Source organism: Oncorhynchus mykiss, chromosome Y, assembly GCF_013265735.2.
Source record: "Oncorhynchus mykiss isolate Arlee chromosome Y, USDA_OmykA_1.1, whole genome shotgun sequence".
NCBI lineage: Eukaryota > Metazoa > Chordata > Actinopteri > Salmoniformes > Salmonidae > Oncorhynchus > Oncorhynchus mykiss.
The window spans coordinates 38,604,901-38,626,462 of record NC_048593.1 but is presented as its reverse complement, the minus strand read 5'-3'; the positions used below and the strand labels follow the sequence as shown (position 1 = coordinate 38,626,462).

Sequence of the window (21,562 nt, the reverse complement as noted above, 5' to 3'; positions counted from 1 at the left end):
CAAAAGTTATACTTATCACTCGTGGAGATATCAGGAGTCCTCTAGCTGTAGAATGAAGCATAAAAGTAGCGTATTCCTGCAATTGTAACGTCTGCTTCCAACTCACACTCTCAAACACGTAGATCCCCTGAACGCAGCTACCTTTCCAGACCACTTTCCTGTTCACACACCTGCATGTCATTCATCACACACTATTTAGTTCAGCTCTTTGCACCCCCATCATTGTGAGGTATTGTTTGTTTTGTGACACACTTCTATTCAGAGCTCTGTTTTTCCTGTAGTCTATTCCTCCCTGTGTATGATAGTTTTTGCCTGCCTCACTAACGACGCCTTTTGCCTATTCCCTTTCCTGTTATGAACCTATTGTCTGATCTCCCAGATGACGTTACTAGCCTTTTCCCTGCCTGTACTGTTGCCTTGTTGGACCCCCTGTTTATGAATTTATGTCTGCCTCTGGACCCAGCTACCTGCCTCCTCCTGTGTATGGCCTTCTGCCTGCCCCTGGACCCAGCTACCTGCCTCCTCCTGTGTATGACCTTCTGCCTGCCCCTGGACCCAGCTACCTGCCTCCTCTTAGGTATGACCTTCTGCCTGCCCCTGGACCCAGCTACCTGCCTCATCCTGTGTATGACCTTCTGCCCCTGGACCCAGCTACCTTCCTCCTCCTGTGTATGACCTTCTGCCTGCCCCTGGACCCAGCTACCTGCCTCCTCCTGTGCATGACCTTCTGCCCGCCCCTGGACCCAGCTACCTGCCTCCTCCTGTGTATGACCTTCTGCATGCCCCTGGACCCAGCTACCTGCCTCCTCCTGTGTATGACCTTCTGCCTGCCCCTGGACCCAGCTACCTGCCTCCTCCTGTGTATGACCTTCTGCATGCCCCTGGACCCAGCTACCTGCCTCCTCCTGTGTATGACCTTCTGCCTGCCCCTGGACCCAGCTACCTGCCTCCTCCTGTGTATGACCTTCTGCATGCCCCTGGACCCAGCTACCTGCCTCCTCCTGTGTATGACCTTCTGCCTGCCCCTGGACCCAGCTACCTGCCTCCTCCTGTGTATTACCTTCTGTCTGCCTCTGGACCCAGCTACCTGCAACCTCCTGTGGTCCTTTACCAATAAACACCTGCTTCGCCCTGCGCTTGAAACCAGCTCTCTGTCTCTCCTGGTGTTCATTACACTAACACATTAAAGGTTACCCCCAACACTGGGCATTACACAGTACTTGCTTTGTTACAGCATTGAGATGACAGTAGGTTTACTGCAATATGATAAACAGTAACTTACTTACCAATCAGCTGCTTGTAAGTTACTGTCAAATTCACAGCAACGCCTTTACAGTGCATCCATGAGATCAAAAGTCTAGTTTTGAAACTATACAGTGTACATTTACATTGATCTTGTTTACACATGTGGAGTAAACAAGTTTATATTTTGGGTTCTGATGGGGCACGGCACTTCTGATGGGGCACGGCCGTTGAACTAAGCTCACGGGGCATTTATAAATTATAATCTTCAAGAATCCACGGCTAATGTATGACTCATTTCAAAGTAAAATAATGATGTACTAATTCTGGATTGCCCCTTTAAGGGTTAAACTCTATCAAATGTGATTTGATGACATCAGTCTTATTTGAGTGATGTGACATTTCAAATGAAGATATGATTGTTGCTGTCTGAATGTGTTGTAGTCTCTCTTCTTTCACAGCACATTCAGTATCTGGGAACAAAAACAAACTGCCAGACAGCAAAAACAAGTGTGAAAGTTTATTGTTGACCATATTGAATAATAATAATGAAAACATATCAGATCTGGGGCTCAACACCTGCATGACCAGATTACGTTTCGGCCAATGGCTTCCTTCATAGGTGAGAGAACAGGAGATGTATGCAGTCATAATGCCTCCTGTGTGATTTTATAAGCGGCAGGCTGCCTGAGTGCCTGTCAGCAGGCTATGGGGTGGATGCAGGGTTTGTGATGTGCGTTGGACTGCCCTCGGTTGGTCCACTTGGCCAGGAAAGCCCTGATCTCCTTGGTACGGATGCAGTAGATGAAGGGGTTGACTAGGGGTGGCAGCAGACTGTAGAATAAGAAGAAAACTTTATTAACACACACACACACACACACACACACACACACACACACACACACACACACACACACACACACACACACACACACACACACACACACACACACACACACACACACACACACACACACACACACACACACACACACACACAGGGGCTGGAGCAATGGGCAGCTACTAGTGTAGTGCCCAGTGAGGCATTTAGGGGTTAATTGCCTTGCTCAAAGTCACAACAGCAGGTGATGGTATCTAGGACACAGACGGCAGCAATCCACCACTCCCAACCACATTTTTCCCTGGCAAACATGGGATTGAAACTGAAAACCTTCTGGTTGCTGACCCGCTTCTCTAACCTCTACGCTACCTGCCTGTAGAGCAGGGTTAGGCGGAGAACAAAGTCCTGGCTGATGGAGAAGTTGATGACGCTGCTGGTATAGACACAGCACCGGGGGACGTAGTACAGAGAGATGATACACAGCTGGGAACTACAGGTGGAGAAGGTCTTCCACCGACTCTGGATGCCAGGGGGGAGAAGGGAGAGGGCAAGAAAGGGACAGGGATAGGAGGGGAGACAGGAATGAAGCGGAGGGGGAGAAACAGACAGGAAGGGGGGGGGGGGGGGGGGGGGTGCAGGACGGGAGGGGAAAGGGGGACAGGAGGGGAGGGAAGAAAGGGAGAGAGGGACAGGAATGAAGGGGAGGGGGAGAAACAGATAGGAGGGGGAGAGAGGGACAGAAGGGGAGGGACGAAAGGGAGAGAGGGACAGGAATGAAGGGGAGGGGGAGAAACAGACAGGAAGGGGAGAGAGGGACAATTATTTCAGACGGGGGAGCGCCTGGATGGAAAGCTGTTTTTGGGATGAGTGCACAACGGCAGAGGTGGTAATGATCTGACAAAATAGCCAGATCATTCCACACTTTTGCATCGCCCGGCCCGGGACTTGAACTAGCAACCTTTGGGTTCCCAGCCCACCTCTCTAATCTGTGGTCTACCTACCTGTGTAAAAGGGTGAGGCCGATGCGGAGGTCAGGGGTCATGGTCAGGTTGGGGTTGATGGGTGTAGCGTTCACTACGAAGCGGGGGATGTAGTAAATAAGGATGATACAGCCCTGAGTAGCACAGGTAGAGAAGGTCTTCACCCTGCCCTGGGTTAGAGAGGGGAGAGTAGTGGGTTAGAGGAAAGGTTTAGTTTAGATAAGAATGATACAGCCCTGAGGAGCAGGTTGAGAAGTCTTCACCCTGCCCTGGGTTAGAGAGGGGAGAGATGGAGAAATGTTCTCAGTGGTTTAGGGTTAGTAGAGAGTAGTTAAAATTACGGACAGAGACAGGACAGGACAAGCAATGTGTGATGTAAAGTTGAAATGGTGAACCTGGCAGTCCAGGTTTAGTGCAGAGGAGGCTCCTCAGATGAGGATGGGGAGGAACATACTCCTCAGTTAATTTCTAAAAATAAAATAGTGAAACATAATTTTTAAAATCATTTTTAGATAAAACTGTAGTAAATATATTCAAGTCACCAAATAATGTATTAAAACACACTGTTTTGTAATGAAGGTCTACAGTAGCCTCAACAACACTTTGTAGGGTAGCACCAGGGTGTAGCCGGAGGACGGCTAGTTTCCGTCCTCCTTTGGGTACATTGACTTCAGTACAAAATCTAGGAGGCTCAAGGTTCTCACCTCTTTCCATAGAGTTACACAGTAATTATGACAACTCCTGGAGGACGTCCTCTTGCAGCATGAAGTGACATTGTCCACCAAATCAAAGGATCAGAGAATGAATCTAGTACTGAAAGCATAAGCTACAGCTAGCGAGCGCTGCAGTGCATAAAATGTGGTGAGTAGATGACTCAAAGAGAAAGATGGACAATACTTGAGCAGTTTTGAACAAATGAAGGAGAAGCAAGAGAGAGAGCAAACTATATTTCATTGTATTTTTTTCACTTTCACTTACTTAGCTAGCAAATGCGGCTAGCTAGTTTAGCCTACTCAAACACCCAGCTCAAACAAAGAGAGATGCTATGTTAGCTAGCTGGCTAAGGCTATCCAACACTGGCACTCTTCCAAGTCAATGTAACCTTTTGATCTTATTAATTTATTGCCACCGGGTCCCTCCGATATAACTGCTAAACTGCTTGCTGACTGTAGACTGTAGTGCATGATTGTACCGGGTTTACTAGCGTGTGAAATCTAGTAGCTATGTTGACTATGACGTTAGCTAATATAGTGACAATTATGTAGGCGGTGTGTAGCAGTTAATGGTTATCAAATGAAGGGTGGCTTGGAATTTTTTTTCCTGTCTGGTCACAGACAGCTGATGTGTTGTGCAAGTGAAGGGAAAGGGTGAGAGTAAGAGAGCATGTAGATGCGAGAAGGAATTATACAACAAGCAAAGTGATCATGCTGTTTGTATGTGGCTGCTATGAAAGTGATCTGTGTTTGCGTGTGATCAGGGATGCATTCATTACGTAGATTCTGTTGAAAAACATTTATTAAAAGGAAGTAAATGGAACGAAATGGGGATAAACATGGCTGAACTTGTCCAATAGAAACTCTTGTTTACAATTGTTGGACTAATGATCACACCCTAGATCAACTAGACGCAGGCAAGAGTGTGCAAGGTGGTATTGAATGTCACTGTCAGCTTGATTACTCCAATTTTTCTCTCGACCTGTGTAAACTTTCATTCATAGGCTATGTGGTAGCAACCTCCTGTTGGGAATAGGGAAAATTAGAGTATCATGTGTAGTAGCCTAAACCTATTGATGTTACGTTGAGCTCGTAATGAAATAAGACCATGCTCATAAACATTTAGTGGTGGGGTCACACACCCCTCCTCACACACCCCTCCTTACCCCTCCTCCAAACCAGCCCCCCTGCACCCCACACCCCTCCTTACCCCTCCTCACACACCCCTCCCTACATACCCCTCCTTACCCCTTCTCCCAACCAGCCCCCCTGCACACCCCACCCCTCCTCCCACCCAGCCCCCCTGCACTCCCCACCCCTTCTCCCACCCAGCCCCCCTGCACTCCCCACCCCTTCTCCCACCCAGCCCCCCTGCATCACCCACCCCTCCTCCCCATGCACACCCCACCCTCACACTCCACACCTCCGGAATTCTGACCTGTGCGTTAGCCATGCGCATCACGCTGACGATGATGTTGACATATGAGAAGACGATGAAGCTGAAGGGGAGGAAGAGGACGAACATGGATAGTGCGACGGATACTGTGCTCTGGGACGAGATGTCAGCACACGACAGCCTGTTGAGTGAGTGAGTGAGTGGTTGGTTGGTTGATTGGATGGTTGACTGAATTTATTTGATCATTTAAAAAAATACATATAGTGTATATACATCAAGTATAACAGTAAAGTCACTAGGAGTCAAAAGTAGTGCACTTTAAAGAGAATAGGGAGCAATTTGGGATGTGGACACTGACTGGTTCATTGACACGGTGTTGCAGTAGAAGTGGGTGATGCGGTTGGGCCCACAGAAAGGCATCAGGGATGTCTGGATGGTGGTGATGCCTGGTACTATCATGGCTGACACCCAGGACAGGGCTGTTAGGAGAGACATGGTCCTGTTGGTCATCAGCTCTGTGTACCTGGTGGAGAGGGAGGGAGGTGGGAGAGGGGTGGGAGAGGGGGGAGAGATGGGTTGGATAGGGGATGAGAAAGAGAGAAAGAGACAGATTTATCTATGAGTTGCCTTCTGTAAAAGGTTGGTCGTTATCATATGAACACCTGAGAGGGAAATACAGGTAGTTACAGGTAGATATATCGACAGTATACTGAACAAGAACATAAACGCAAAATGCAACAATTTAAAAAATGTTACAGTTCATATAAGGAAATTAATCAATTGAAATAAATTAATTTGGCTCTAATCTCTTCTTTTCACATGACTGGGCAGGGGCACAGCCACGGGTGGGCATAGGAGGGCATTGGCCCACCCACTTGGGAGCCAGGTCCCACCCACTGGGGAGGCAGGCCCAGCCAATCAGAATATGTTTTTCCTCACGAAAGGACTTTATTACAGACAGAAATACTCCTCAGTTTCATCAGTTGTCTGGGTGGCTGGTCTCAGACGATCTCGTAGGTGAAGAAGCCGGATGTGGAGGTTCTGAGTTGGCGTGGTTATACCTGGTCTGTGTTTGTTGAGGACGGTTAGACGTAATGCCAAATTCTCTAAAACAACTTTGTAGATGCCTTATCGTAGAGAAAATAACAATCAATTCTATGGCTCTGGTGTAAATACCTGCAGTAAGCATGCCAATTGCACACTCCCTCAAAACTTGAGACATCTGCGTCATTGTGCTGTGTGACAAAGCTGCACATCATAGAGTGGCCTTATTTTGTCCCCAGCACAATGTGCACCTGTGTAATGATCATGCTGTTTATTCAGCTTCCTGATATGCCACACCTGTCAGGTGGATGGACTATATCTGCAAATTATAAGTGGTCACCAAATGGAATGTAAACACATTTGTGCACAAAATATGAGAGAGATAAGCTTTTTGTGCGCGCTCTCCATAGCAGATGTGAGCAAGACCTTTAAACAGCTCAACATTCATAAGGTTGCGGGTCCAGACGGATTACCAGGACGTGTACTCAGAGCATGCACGGACCAACTGGCAAGTGTCTTCACTGACATTTTCAACCTCTTCCTGACCGAGTCTGTATTACCTACATGTTTCAAGCAGACCACCATAATCCCTGTGGCCAAGATAGCGAAGGTAGCAAGCCTAAATGACTACCGCCCCGTAGCACTCACGTCGGTAGCCATGAAGTGCTTTGAAAGGCTGGTCATGACTCACATCAACACCATCATCAAAGAAACCCTAGACCCACTAAATACAACACTCTGAAACTGGATCCTGGACTTCCTGATTGGCCGCACCCAGGTGGTCATCTGCAACAACAGATCTGCATTGCTGATCCTCAACACTGGGGCCCCTCAAGAGCCCCTCAGGGGTGCGTGCTCAGTCCCCTCCTGTACTCCCTGTTCACCCATGACTGCGTGGCCAAGCATGACTCCAACACCATCATTAGGTTTGCTGACAACACAACAGTGGTCTGAACCCCAACAACAATGAGACAGCCTACAGGGAGGAGGACAGAGACCTGGCAGTGTCGTGCCAAGACAACAATCTTTCCCTAAATGTGAGCAAGACAAATGAGCTAATCATAGACTGTAGTAAAAGGAGGGCTGAACAGGCCCCCATTAACATCACCAACAAACGATCATGGTCCAAACACACCAAGACAGTCTTGAAGAGGGCATGACAACACCTTTTCCCCCTCAGGAGACTGAAAAGATTTGGCATGGCTCTCCAGATCCTCAAGAAGTACTACAGCTGCAGCATCGAGAGCATCCTGACCGGTTGCATCACTGCTTGGTATGTTAACTGCTCGGCATCCGACAATAAGGCGCTAGAGAAGGTAGTGCGTACGGCCCAGTACATCACTGGGGCCAAGCTTCCTGCCATCCAGGACCTTGAAAATCTGAGATGACAGGGTGATTAACAAAAGGCTAAGCTGTGTCTCAATATATTTCACTAGTGATTTTCATTAATAGGAATATTTTCTAGGAATATTTATGTCCGTTGCGTTATGCTAATTAGTGTCAGTCGATGATTACGCTCCCTCATGCGGGATGGGGAGTCACTAGAGGATAACAGACACCTGGGAGACAGAAATATTTCTGATTGAGAGAGGGTCAAATACTTATTTCCCTCATTAAAATGCAAATCAATTTATACCATTTTTGACATGCATTTTTCTGGATTTTGTTGTTGTTATTCTGTCTCTCACTGTTCAAATAAACCTACAATTAAAATTATAGACGGATAATTTCTTTGTCAGTGGGCAAATGTACAAAATCAGCAGGGGATCAAATACTTTTCCCCCTCACTGTAGAATAGATCTATGTTACCTGAGAGGGTAGCAGATAGCCAGGTATCGGTCCAAAGCCATGGTCAACATGATGAGAGAGTTAGGGTAAAGGTTAGGGTTAGGTAGATCTATGTTACCTGAGAGGGTAGCAGATAGCCAGGTATCGGTCCATAGCCATGGTCATCATGATGAGAGAGTTAGGGTTAGGGTCAGGGTTAGGGTTAGGTAGATCTATTTTACCTGAGAGGGTAGCAGACAGCCAGGTATCGGTCCATGGCCATGGTCATCATGATGAGAGAGTTAGGGTAAGGGTTAGGGTTAGGGTTAAGTAGATCTATGTTACCTGTGAGGGTAGCAGATAGCCAGGTATCGGTCCATAGCCATGGTCATCATGATGAGAGAGTTAGGGTAAGGGTTAGGGTTAGGGTTAAGTAGATCTATGTTACCTGAGAGGGTAGCAGATAGCCAGGTATCGGTCCATAGCCATGGTCATCATGATGAGAGAGGTGAGTGTTCCAAAGTAGTGGATGAATTGTTTCTGTATCAGACACGTATAGAAAGAGATGCCAGCGTCGTCCCACCAGTACCGAGCTATCACTTTGGGAAGGGACACCGTGCATACGCCTGGGACATGAACAAGAAGTGTAACAGTACAAATTTAGACCGTCCCCTCGCCCATACCCGGGCGCGAACTAGGGACCTTCTGCACACATCAACAGTCACCCTCGAAGCATCGTTACCCATCGCTCCACAAAAGCCGCGGCCCTTGCAGAGCAAGGGGAACTACTACTTCAAGGTCTCAGAGCAAGTGACGTCACTGATTGAAACGCTATTTATCGCCCACGCTAACTAAGCTAGCCGTTTCACATCCGTTACACTCACCCCCCTTTTGACCTTCCTCCTTTTTCCGCAGCAACCAGTAATCCGGGTATACGGCACCAATGTAACAGTACAAATTTAGACCGTCCCCTCGCCCATACCCGGGCGCGAACTAGGGACCTTCTGCACACATCAACAGTCACCCTCGAAGCATCGTTACCCATCGCTCCACAAAAGCCGCGGCCCTTGCAGAGCAAGGGGAACTACTACTTCAAGGTCTCAGAGCAAGTGACGTCACTGATTGAAACGCTATTTAGCGCCCACGCTAACTAAGCTAGCCGTTTCACATCCGTTACAGAAGCACAACACATCAACATTATTAAAGAAACATGAACCAATTGATTAGTGAATGTTTTGGTGCTGTGCCGATTAGAGAACAGGCCACACATTTGAACAGGAAGTTCATGGTAACATGTCATTACAGACACACATTTTAACAGGATAACCTTTCTGTCTTAATGACTTCTGTCTCTTCTCTCTTCTGTCTGCCTATATCTGACAGAACCAGGCTGGGTATCTTACCTATATCTGACAGAACCAGGCTGAGTATCTTACCTATATCTGACAGAACCAGGCTGAGTATCTTACCTATATCTGACAGAACCCAGCTGATTATCTTACCTATATCTGACAGAGCCAGGCTGAGCATGATGATGTACATGGGTTTCTGCAGGCTGCGCTCCAGGGCAAACAGCACCACCAGCAGGATGTTCCCCACCACCGTGATCACATAGACGAAGAAGAATAACCAGGCCACCAGCTGGTTGAAGGATGGATGGAGCCCTGGGAAGCCCACGATCACAAACTCTGACACACGCGTGTAGTTCTCATTCACCTCAAACATACTGTACTGGGGAAGGTGGGGGGGATGGAGGAGGAGAGATAGAGCCTCTTACAATCATTACCTACCAAGTTAGAGAGATAATGAGTGAGAGAGAGAGAGCTACACAAGAGAGAGAGAGATAACGAGTGAGAGAGAGATAATGAGTGAGAGAGAGAGATACACAAGAGAGAGAGAGAGAGAGAGAGAGAGAGAGAGAGAGAGAGAGAGAGAGAGATGCTGAAGACTCAGGAGGATCCCTCTTCATCCTTACCTCCCAGGTTAGAGAGAGAGAGACTGAGTGACATATAAAGTGACATATATATATATACAGCGTATATACAAAGAGAGAGATCCATCTCTCAATCATGCTATATAAAGAGACCCTACATCCTCCATTCTTACTTCCACCTAAGAGAGAGAGACAGAGAGAAATATACATAAAAGAGAGAGAATCTGGTGACCCTCCATCTCTCCATCATTACCTCCACCTAAAATGGAGAGAGTAATAGAGAGATAGTTAGAGCGAGTTACATAAAAGAGAGAGAATCTGGTGACCCTCCATCTCTCCATCATTACCTCCACCTAAGATGGAGAGAGTAATAGAGAGATAGTGAGAGAGAGTTACATAAAAGAGAGAGATGTTGAAGACCCTGGAATATCTCGCTCTCTCGCGCTCTCGCTCTCTGTCCATCCTTACCTCGTTCCCAACCAGTGGCCCCAGAGGTGTGTGATGTTAGTCACTTTGTAACTCCCAACTTTATAGCCAACATGCCCTCTGACAAGACAGCCAACAGCCAATCAGAGACCTCCACCCTGGTGATGTCATCTTTGTCACATTACTCATGATGTCGATTACAGAACGTTTTCATCCCTGGCCACCCCTCTCTAGTGCTATGCATGTTCTCTCTATCTTTTTTTGTGTACAAAGGTATGTGGACAGCCTTTCAAGTTAGTGGATTTGGCTATTTCAGCCACACCCGTTGCTGACAGGAGTATAAAATCGAGCACAGCCATGCAATCTCCACAGACAAACAGTAGAATTGGCTTACTGAAGAGCTCAGTGACTTTCAATGGGACACCGTCATAGGATGCTACCTTTCCAACAAGTCAGTTCGTCAACTTTCTGCCCTGCTCGAGCTTCCCCCGTGACCTGTAAGTGATGTTATTGTGAAGTGGAAAAATCTAGGAGCAACAACGGCTCAGCCACGAAGTGGAAGGCCACACAAACTCACAGAAGGGGACCGCCGGGTGCTGAAGTGCGTTAAAATAGACTGTCCTCGGTTGCAACACTCACTACCGAGTTCAAAACTGCCTCTGGAAGCAACGTCAGAACAATAACTGTTTGTCGGTAGCTTCTTGTAATGGCTGGGCAGCCGCACACAAGCCTAAGATCACCATCCGCATTCCCAAGCATCGGCTGGAGTGGTGTAAAGCTCGCTGCCATTGGACTCTGGGAAACACGTTTTCTGGAGTTATGAACTGGATTGAAACCAGGTGTGTAAAACAAGGACAAAACAAATGGAAAATGAAAAGTGGATCGGCGATGGCTAGAAGGCCGGTGACGTCGACCTCCGAACGCCGCCCGAACAAGGAGAGGGACTGACTTCGGCGGAAGTCGTGACAACAAGTTAACACATGATATATTGGATTCACGTCTCCAACTAAACCAAAAATGGCGATAGGTATGTGCCGATAATTTTGAAGAAGTCTATTTCATAACTACGTTATCCACGGAGGAGCTAACCTCACAACGGAAGTACTCTATTTGCATTGTGTGCCTCCCCCCATCCCCCCTTTCTACGCTGCTGCTACTCTCTGTTTATCGTATATGCATAGCGTCATGACATGGCCCTCTTTGGGTATAGCGTGCCTTCCCCCTCTCTCTCTCTCCTACACCCAGGCTGCTGTTATCTCAGGTCATAAATTCCTGGAGGAGATTCTTCCTCATGGCCAGACAGTATAGAGAGAGAGTGAGTTTTCATAGAGAGAACAAAGGAATTTCTTCCACCTCACAGAACTTGAGAACTGAACTATATTCATGTTCTGGAGAATGTATAAATGGTCGGTGAAGTAGCCAGCTATGAACTGGTCCGTTTGGTACAATTCTTTGAAACTCATGAGAGACAATACAGCCACATTACCATAACCCTGTTTATACAAGCGTCTCAATTGTGAGGCTTTTATCTAATTGTTGTATAAATTGTTCTAATTGTTGTATAAAATACCCTTTGGAGTTTAACTAAATCATTGATCCACCCCATGAGCACAGACATTGATCTGGCGTCATGGGACAGCCCCTTTCTGTTCTTCCGAATATAACCCCTACCTTGGGAATTTATCTTCAGACCAAGCTTACCTCAATTATGAGAGGGCTGAGGTTTGAGCCCAGACCAGCTTACCTCGATAACCGAGAAGGCTAAGGTTTGAGTAGATTTCTGAAATCGTAACCATACCACGTGGTTAAACTCTGAGACTATCGATCCGACAGAATAAGAGCTACTCTTCGAAAATAATTACTAGTCTGCAGCTAGCTTGGGCACGGCCTTTGAACTAAGCTCATGGGGCATTTACAAATTATATTCTTTAAGAATTAATGGCTAATATATGATTCAATTCAAAGTAAAATAATGATGTACCAATTCTGGATTGCCCCTTTAAGGGTTAAACGGCAGGTATGAAAACGTATCAAATGTGATTTGATGACATCAGTCTTGTTTGAGTGATGTGACATTTCAAATGAAGATATGATTGTTGCTGTCTGAATGTGTTGTAGTCTCTCTTCTTTCACAGCACATTCAGTATCTGGGAACAAAAACAAACTGCCAGACAGCAAAAACAAGTGTGAAAGTTTATTGTTTACCATATTGAATAATAATAATGAAAACATATCAGATCTGGGGCTCATCACCTGCATGACCAGATTACGTTTCGGCCAATGGCTTCCTTCATAGGTGAGAGAACAGGAGATGTATGCAGTCATAATGCCTCCTGTGTGATTTTATAAGCGGCAGGCTGCCTGAGTGCCTGTCAGCAGGCTATGGGGTGGATGCAGGGTTTGTGATGTGCGTTGGACTGCCCTCGGTTGGTCCACTTGGCCAGGAAAGCCCTGATCTCCTTGGTACGGATGCAGTAGATGAAGGGGTTGAGTAGGGGTGGCAGCAGACTGTAGAATAAGAAGAACACTTTATTAACACACACACACACACACACACACACACACACACACACACACACACACACACACACACACACACACACACACACACACACACACACACACACACACACACACACACACACACACCGACTCTGGATGCCAGGGGGGAGAAGGGAGAGGGCAAGAAAGGGACAGGGATAGGAGGGGAGACAGGAATGAAGCAGAGGGGGAGAAACAGACAGAGGCAGGACGGGAGGGGGGGCAGGACGGGAGGGGGGGGGGGACAGGAGGGGAGGGAAGAAGGGGAGAGAGGGACAGGAATAAACGGGAGGGGGAGAAACAGACAGGAAGGGGGAGAGGGGGACAGAAGGGGAGAAGAAGGGAGACAGGGACAGGAGGGGTTTAGTTCAGATGGGGGAGCCCCTGGATGGATACAGTAGCTGTTTTTTTGGATAAGTGCCTTTCTCAAGGGCACAATGGCAGTGGTAGTAATGATCTGACAAAATAGCCAGATCATTCCACACTTTTGCATCGCCCAGCCCGGGACTTGATCTACCAACCTTTGGGTTACCAGCCCACCTCTCTAATCTGTGATCTACCTACCTGGAGAAAATGGCGAGGCTGATGCGGAGGTCAGGGGTCGTGGTCAGGTTTGGGATGAAGGGTGTAGCGTTCACTATGAAACGGGGGATGTAGTAAATAAGGATGATACAGCCCTGAGTAGCACAGGTAGAGAAGGTCTTCATCCTGCCCTGGGTTAGAGAGGGGAGAGTAGTGGGTTAGAGGAAAGGTTTAGTTTAGATAAGAATGATACAACCCTGAGTAGCACAGGTAGAGAAGGTCTTCAGCCTGCCCTGGGTTAGAGAGGGGAGAGATGGAGAAATGTTCTCAGTGGTTTAGGGTTAGTAGAGAGTAGTTCAAATTAAGGACAGAGACAGGACAGGACAAGCAATGTGTGATGTAAAGTTGAAATGGTGAACCTGGCAGTCCAGGTTTAGTGCAGAGGAGGCTCCTCAGATGAGGATGGGGACGAACATACTCCTCAGTTAATTTCTAAAAATAAAATAGTGAAACATAATTTTTAAAATCATTTTTAGATAAAACTGTAGTAAATATATTCACGTCAGCAAATATTTGATTACAGCACACTGTTTTGTAATGAAGGTCTACAGTAGCCTCAACAACACTTTGTAGGGTAGCACGGAGGACAGCTAGTTTCCGTCCTCCTTCGGGTACATTGACTTCAATACAAAATCTAGGAGGCTCATGGTTCTCACCTCCTTCCATAGAGTTACACAGTAATTATGACAACTCCTGGAGGACGTCCTCTTGCAGCATAAACTGACATTGTCCACCAAATCAAAGGATCAGAGAATGAATCTAGTACTGAAAGCATAAGCTACAGCTAGCGAGCGCTGCAGTGCATTAAATGTGGTGAGTAGATGACTCAAAGAGAAAGAAAGAAAAATCTTGAGCAATTTTGAACAAAGAGAAGCAAGAGAGAGAGCAAACTATATTTCATTGTATTTTTTTTCACTTTCATTTACTTAGCTAGCAAATGAAGCTAGCTACGTTAGTCTACTCAAACACCCAGCTCAAACAAAGAGAGATGGTATGTTAGCTAGCTGGCTATGGCTATCCAACACTGGCACTCTTCCAAGTCAATGTAACCTTTTGACCTTATTCATTTATCGCTACAGGGTTCCACCCCTCCTCACACACCCCTCCTCCCAACCAGCCCCCCTGCACCCCACACCCCTCCTCCCACTCAGCCCCCCTGCACACCCCACCCCCACACTCCACACCTCCAGAATTCTGACCTGTGCGTTAGCCATGCGCATCACTGTGAAGATGATGTTGACGTAGGAGAAGACGATGAAGCCAAAGGGGAGAAAAAGAACGACCATGGCTAGTGAGAAGGAGAGTCTGCTCTGGGACGAGATGTCAGCACACGACAGCCTGTTGAGTGAGTGAGTGGTTGGTTGATTGGTTGACTGAATTTATTTGATATTGAAAAAAAATACATATACTGTATGCACATCAAGTATAATACAGTAAAGTCACTATGGAGTCAAAAGTAGTGCACTTTAAAGTGAATAGGGAGCAAATTGGGATTCGGACACTGACTGGTTGAGAGACGTGGTGTCGCAGTAGCAGTGGTTGATGCGGTTGGACCCACAGAAAGGCATCTGGGATGACTGGACGGTGGTGATGGCTGGAGATATCATGGCTAACACCCAGGACAGGGCTGTTAGGAGAGACATGGTCCTGTTGGTCATCAGCTCATTGTACCTGGTAGAGAGGGAGGGAGGGAGGGAGGTAGGGAGGGAGGGAGGGATGGGGAAGGTGAGAGGGGTGGAAGAGGGGGGAGATGGGGGAGAGATGGGTGGGATAGGGGGTGAAAAAGAGAGAAAGAGACAGAGTTATCTGTGAGTTGCCTGCTGTAAAAGGTTGGTCGTTATCGTATGAACTCCTGAGAGGAAAATACAGGTAGTTACAGGTAGATATATCGACAGTATACTGAACAAGAACATAAACGCTAAAAACACAAAAAAAATTTTTTTTCCTGAGTTTCAGTTCATGACAGGAAATAAATAAATTAGGCCCTAATCTCTGCTTTTCACATGTCTGGGTAGGAGTGCAGCCTTGGGAGGGCATGGGCCCACCCATTTGGGAGCCAGGTCCGCCCAGCCCTTTTTCCCCACAAAAGGGCTTTATTACAGACCGAAATACTCGTCAGTTTCATCCGTTGTCTAGGTGGCTGGTCTCAGACGATCTCGCAGGTGAAGAAGTTGGATGTGGAGGTCCTGGGCTGGCGTGGTTACACCTGGTCTGCGGTTGTGAGGACGGTTGGACGTATTGCCAAATTCTCTAAAACATCTTTGGAGGTGGTTTATGGTAGAGAAATGAACAATCATTTCTCTGGCAACAGCTTTGGTGGAAATTCCTGCAGTAAGCCTGTCAATTGCACACTCCCTCAAAACTTGAGACATCTGTGGCATTGTGTTGTGTGACAAAGCTGCACATCATAGAGTGGCCTTATATTGTCCCCAGCACAATGTGCACCTGTGTAATGATCATGCTGTTTAATCAGCTTCCTGATATGCCACACCTGTCAGGTGGATGGACTATATCTGCAAATTAGAAATGGTCACCAAATGTAATGTAAACACATTTGTGCACAAAATCTGAGAGAGATAAGCTTTTTGTGCGCGCTCTCCATAGCCGATGTGAGCAAGACCTTTAAACAGCTCAACATTCATAAGGCAGACGGATTACCAGGACGTGTACTCAGAACATGCATGGACCAACTGGCAAGTGTCTTCACTGACATTTCCAACCTCTCCCTGACCGAGTTTGCAATACCTACATGTTTCAAGCAGATTGCTGTAGTACCTGTGATCAAGAAAGCAAATGTAACCTGCCTAAATGACTACCACCCCGTAGCACTCACGTCGGTAGCCATGAAGTGCTTTGAAAGGCTGGTCATGACTCACATCAACATCATCATCTAAGAAACCCTAGACCCACTCCAATTCACGTACTGCCCCAACAGATCCACAGATTACGCAATCTCAATCACACTCCACACTGCCCTTTCCTACCTGGACAAAGGAACATCTATGTGATAAGGTTGTTCTTTGACTACAACTCAGCGTTCAACACCATAGTGCTCACAAAGCACATCACTAAGCTAATGGCCCTGGGACTAAATACCTCGCTCTGCAACTGGATCCTGGACTGTCACCCCGCAGACGGTAAGGGTAGGCAACAACACATTTGCTATGCTGATCCTCAACACTGGGGCCCCTCAGGGGTGCGTGCTTAGTCCCCTCCTGTTTACCCATGACTGCATGGCCAAGCACGACTCGAAAACCATCATTAAGTTTTCTGACGACACAACAATGGTAGGTCTGATAACCGACAACGATGAGACAGCCTATAGGGAGGAGGTCAGAGACCTGGTCGTGTCTTGCCAAGACAACAACCTATCCCTCAATATGAGCAAGACAAAGGAGTAGATCATGGACTACAGAAAAAGGAGGGCTGAACAGGCCCCCATTAACATTGACGGGGCTGTAGTGGAGCGGGTTGAGAGTTACAAGATCCGTGGTGTCCACATCACCAACAAACTAACAAGGTCCAAACACACCAAGACAGTTGTGAAGAGGGCACGCCAACAACGTTTCCCCTTCAGGAGACTGAAAAGATTTGGCTTGGGTCCCCAGATCGTCAAAAAGTTCTACAGCTGTACCAGCGAGAGCATGGTTGCATCACCTCCTGGCATGGCAAATGCTCGGCATCAACCCGTAAGGTGCTTGAGAGGGTAGTGTGTACGGCCCGGGTACATCACTGGGGCCAAGCTTCCTGCCATCCAGGACCTCTATACCAAGCGGTGTCAGAGGAACCCCTAATATTGTCAAAAACTCCAGCCACCTTAGTCATAGACTGTTCTCTCTGCTACCGCATGACAAGAGATATCGGAACGCCAAGTCTAGGTCCAAGAGGCTTCAAAACAGCTTCTACCCCAAGCCATAAGACTCCTGAACATCTAATGAAATGACAACTTAGACTATATGCACTGCACCCCCTCTCTTTTACACTGCTGCTACTCTCTGTTATTATCTATGCATAGTCACTTTAATAACTCTCCTTAAATGTACATATTACCTCAATTACCTTGACTAACCGGTGCCCCCGCTCACTGACTCTGTACTGGTACCCCCTGTATATAGCCTTGCTATTGTTATTTTACTGCTGCTCTTTAATTATTTTTTTTAGGTTAAATTATTATTATTTTTTTAAACTGCATTGTTGATTAAGGGCTTGTAAGTAATAATTGTATTCGGATAAATACAATTTGATTTGATTTGAATGATGAGACTCATGAACAAGATGGTGTTCTCCGTCTTGGGACTAGTCTTGATGTCGGTACAGCCGATCTGCCAACTTCTGTCTTTAGGGGGTGAACAGTTTGGGCTACACACTAATCTGTGTAAAGGTGAGACTCTCAGGAACATGTACATGTCAGTTGTTTTCTCTAGGACACGCACAGGCCTCACAAGACTTTTCTGAAGGTCCCCTGGTGTCACTTTCTGACCTTATTTCTTTTGTTATGTCTTTGTTTTAGTATGGGCAGGGCGTGAGTTGGGTGGGCAGTCTATGTTCATTTTTCTAGGTTGTGTTTATGTGTTTGGCCTTGTATGGTTCTCAATCAGAGGCAGGTGTCATTCGTTGTCTCGGATTGAGAATCATACTTAGGTAGCCTTTTCCCACCTGTGTTTTGTGGGTGATTATTTTCTGTTCTGTGTTTTGCTTCACCGTACAGGACTGTTCGTTTTATCGTTTTATTGTTTTTGTTCAGTGTTCAGTATTCTTATTAAAACAATATGGACACTTACCACGCTGTGAATTCGTCCTCCTCTTCTTCCACCCACAACGAGCGTTACAGAATCACCCACCACCAAAGTACCAAGCAGCGTGGTAAGGAGCAGCGCTATCTGGAGGAGGTAACAACATGGGACGAGATAGAAAGGTGGTCGGTCGACCCAGGGAGAGTGCCGGAGCCTGCCTGGGATTCTCTGGGACAGTGCGAGGAGGGATACCGGAGAATGGAGTTGGCACGGCGGTCAAGGAAGCCCGAGAGGCAGCCCCAAAAATGTATTGGAGGGGGCACACGGGGAGTGTGGCTAAGTCAGGTAGGAGACCTGAGCCAACTCCCCGTGCTTACCGTGGAGAGAGGTGGACCAGGCAGGCACCAGGTGTTATGCCGTGAGGCGCACAGTGTCCCCGGTGCGCAGGCATAGCCCGGTGCGTTACATCGCAGCGCCTCGTATCGGCCGGACTAGAGTGGGCATCGAGCCAGGTGACATGAAGCCGGCTCAGCGCATCTGGTCTCCAGTGCATCTCCTCGGCCCGGGGCACATGGCACCAGCCCTATGCATGGTGTCCCCGGTTCGCCAGCACAGCCCAGTGCGGTCTGTTCCACCTCGCCGCACTGGCCTGGCTGCGGGGAGTATCCAGCCAGGTAGGGTTGTGCAGGCTCGGTGCTCGAGACCTCCAGTGCACCTCCATGGTCCGGTCTATCCAGTGCCTCCTCCACGCACCAGGCCTCTGGTGGCAGCCCCACGCACCAGGCTGTCTCTCCGTCTCCTTCCTCCTGAGTCTCCCTCCTGTCCAGCGCTGCCAGTGTCTCCCTCCTGTCCAGCGCTGCCAGAGTCTCCCCTCTGTCCTGAGCTGCCAGAGTCGACCGTCTGTCCTGAGCTGCCAGAGTCGCCCATCTGTCCTGAGCTGCCAGAGTCGCCCGTCTGTCCTGAGCTGCCAGAGTCACCCGTCTGTCCAGCGCTGCCAGAGTCTCCCGTCTGTCCTGAGCTGCCAGAGTCGCCCATTAGTGCTGAGCTGCCAGAGTTGCCCGCCAATAAGGAGCTGCCAGAGCCGTCCGTCAGTCAGGAGCTGCCAGAGTTGCCCGTCACTCCGGCGCTGTCGGAGTCGCCCTTCACGCCGGCGCTGCCAGATTCTCCCGCCTATCCGGCGCTGCCGGAATCTCCCGTCCGTCAGGTGCTGCCGGAATGCTAGGGTCCCCAGTCCGAGGTCGGCGGCGAGGGTCGGCGCTCTAAAGGCGCAACTGAGGCGGGGAAAGAAGCGGGCAAAGACTATGGTGGAGTGGGATCCACGTCCTGCGCTAGAGCCGCCACCGCAGACAGACGCCCACCCAGACCCTCCCCTATAGGTTCAGGTTTTGCGGCCGGAGTCCGCACCTTTGGGTGGGGGGGGGTACTTAGTTATTTTGTTATGTCTTTGTTTTAGTATGGTCAGGGCGTGAGTTGGGTGGGCAGTCTATGTTAGTTTTTCTAGGTTGTGTTTATGTGTTTGGCCTGGTATGGTTCTCAATCAGAGGCAGGTGTCGTTCGTTGTCTCTGATTGAGAATCATACTTAGGTAGCCTTTTCCCACCTGTGTTTTGTGGGTGCTTATTTTCCATTTCAGTGTTTGCACCATTCGGGACTGTTTCGGTTTTCATTTTGATTCTCTTGTTCTTTTTGTATTTTGTATTCATTCTCATTAAAAGACATCATGGATACGTACCACGCTGCGCATTGGTCCGATCTCTCCTACTCCTCCTCAGAAGAGGAAGAGGAAGAGGAAGAGGAAGAGGAAATCCGTTACACCTGGTACCAGCCAAAACATTTATGGAATTATATATGGAAACTTTTTAGTGACAAAAAAAAGGGGTTAAATGCATGTAAAAGAAAATATGTATAAAAATCTTTCTTTAATCCCTAAGACACTTTTTTTTTGGGGGGGGGGGGGGACTCGCTGCTGTTCCATGTAGTGAATATGTTATTCAATGCGTTTGTAGATTATAATAACAGTAAAGACTATCTGTTGTTCCATGCAGTGAATCTGTTATTCAATGCATTTGTATGGGCTAATAACAGTAAGGTCAAAACTAGGTTTTTCATCACATAAAATAATTACTTTTACAATGTTTCAAGGGGTCTTAAAATTCTTTAAATTCTAAATCAAATAGTGAATTGATCCTTGGTATGACCTTAAAACAGTTCAATATAGCTTAGACAGGGTTTACACTGTCTAAGCTAAGGTTAAGGTTAGGGTTAGGTAGATCTATGTTACCTGAGAGGGTAGCAGATAGCCAGGTATCGGTCCATAGCCATGGTCATCATGATGAGAGAGTTAGGGTTAGGTAGATCTATGTTACCTGAGAGGGTAGCAGATAGCCAGGTATCGGTCCATAGCCATGGTCATCATGATGAGAGAGTTAGGGTAAGGGTCAGGGTTAGGGTTAGGTAGATCTATGTTACCTGAGAGGGTAGCAGATAGCCAGGTATTTGTCCATAGCCATGGTCATCATGATGAGAGAGGTGAGTGCTCCAAAGTAGTGGATGAATTGTTTCTGTATCAGACACAGATAGAAAGAGATGCCAGCGTCGTCCCACCAGTACCGAGCTATCACTTTGGGAAGGGCCACCGTGCAGAAGCCTGGGATATGGACAAGCAGCACAACATTTCAGAATGTAAATAAATATCAATCAATTGATTAGTACATTTTTTGGTGCTATGCAGATTGAAGAAGAGGCCACACATTTGAACAGGAAGTTTTATGGTCACTTGTCCTTACATACACACATTTTAACAGGATAACAGGATAACCTCAGGCTGAGTATCTTACCTATATCTGACAGAGCCAGGTTGAGTATCTTACCTATATCTGACAGAGCCAGGCTGAGTATCTTACCTATATCTGACAGAACCAGGCTGAGTATCTTACCTATATCTGACAGAGCCAGGCTGAGTATCTTACCTATATCTGACAGAACCAGGCTGAGTATCTTACCTATATCTGACAGAGCCAGGCTGATTATCTTACCTATATCTGACAGAACCAGGCTGAGTATCTTACTTATATCTGACAGAGCCAGGCTGAATATCTTACCTATATCTGACAGAGCCAGGCTGAGTATCTTACCTATATCTGACAGAGCCAGGCTGAGCATGATGATGTACATGGGTTTCTGCAGGCTGCGCTCCAGGGCAAACAGCACCACCAGCAGGATGTTCCCCACCACCGTGATCACATAAATGAAGAAGAAGAACCAGGCCACCAGCTGGTAGAAGGATGGATGGAGCCCTGGGAAGCCCACGATCACAAACACTGACACCCGCGTGTAGTTGCTTGGGAGCATACTGTATGGGGAGA

The 21,562-nt window shown here is 47.4% G+C and overlaps 1 protein-coding gene across 1 annotated transcript; it reads right to left on the bottom strand.

Moving 5' to 3' along the window:
- Positions 1–1,890: 1,890 nt before the first annotated feature.
- LOC110509433 lies at positions 1,891–21,548 on the bottom strand. Its single transcript, XM_036967722.1, has 14 exons — positions 21,332–21,548; positions 20,667–20,844; positions 14,972–15,136; positions 14,665–14,803; positions 13,448–13,596; positions 12,754–12,850; positions 10,264–10,269; positions 10,170–10,175; positions 9,486–9,714; positions 8,432–8,609; positions 5,531–5,695; positions 5,215–5,353; positions 2,453–2,602; positions 1,891–2,084 (listed from the first exon to the last, which is right to left on the bottom strand). The coding sequence occupies exons 1-14, from the start codon at positions 21,546–21,548 to the stop codon at positions 1,941–1,943; spliced, it is 1,962 nt and encodes a 653-aa protein (XP_036823617.1). The 3' UTR covers positions 1,891–1,940.
- Positions 21,549–21,562: the final 14 nt, after the last annotated feature.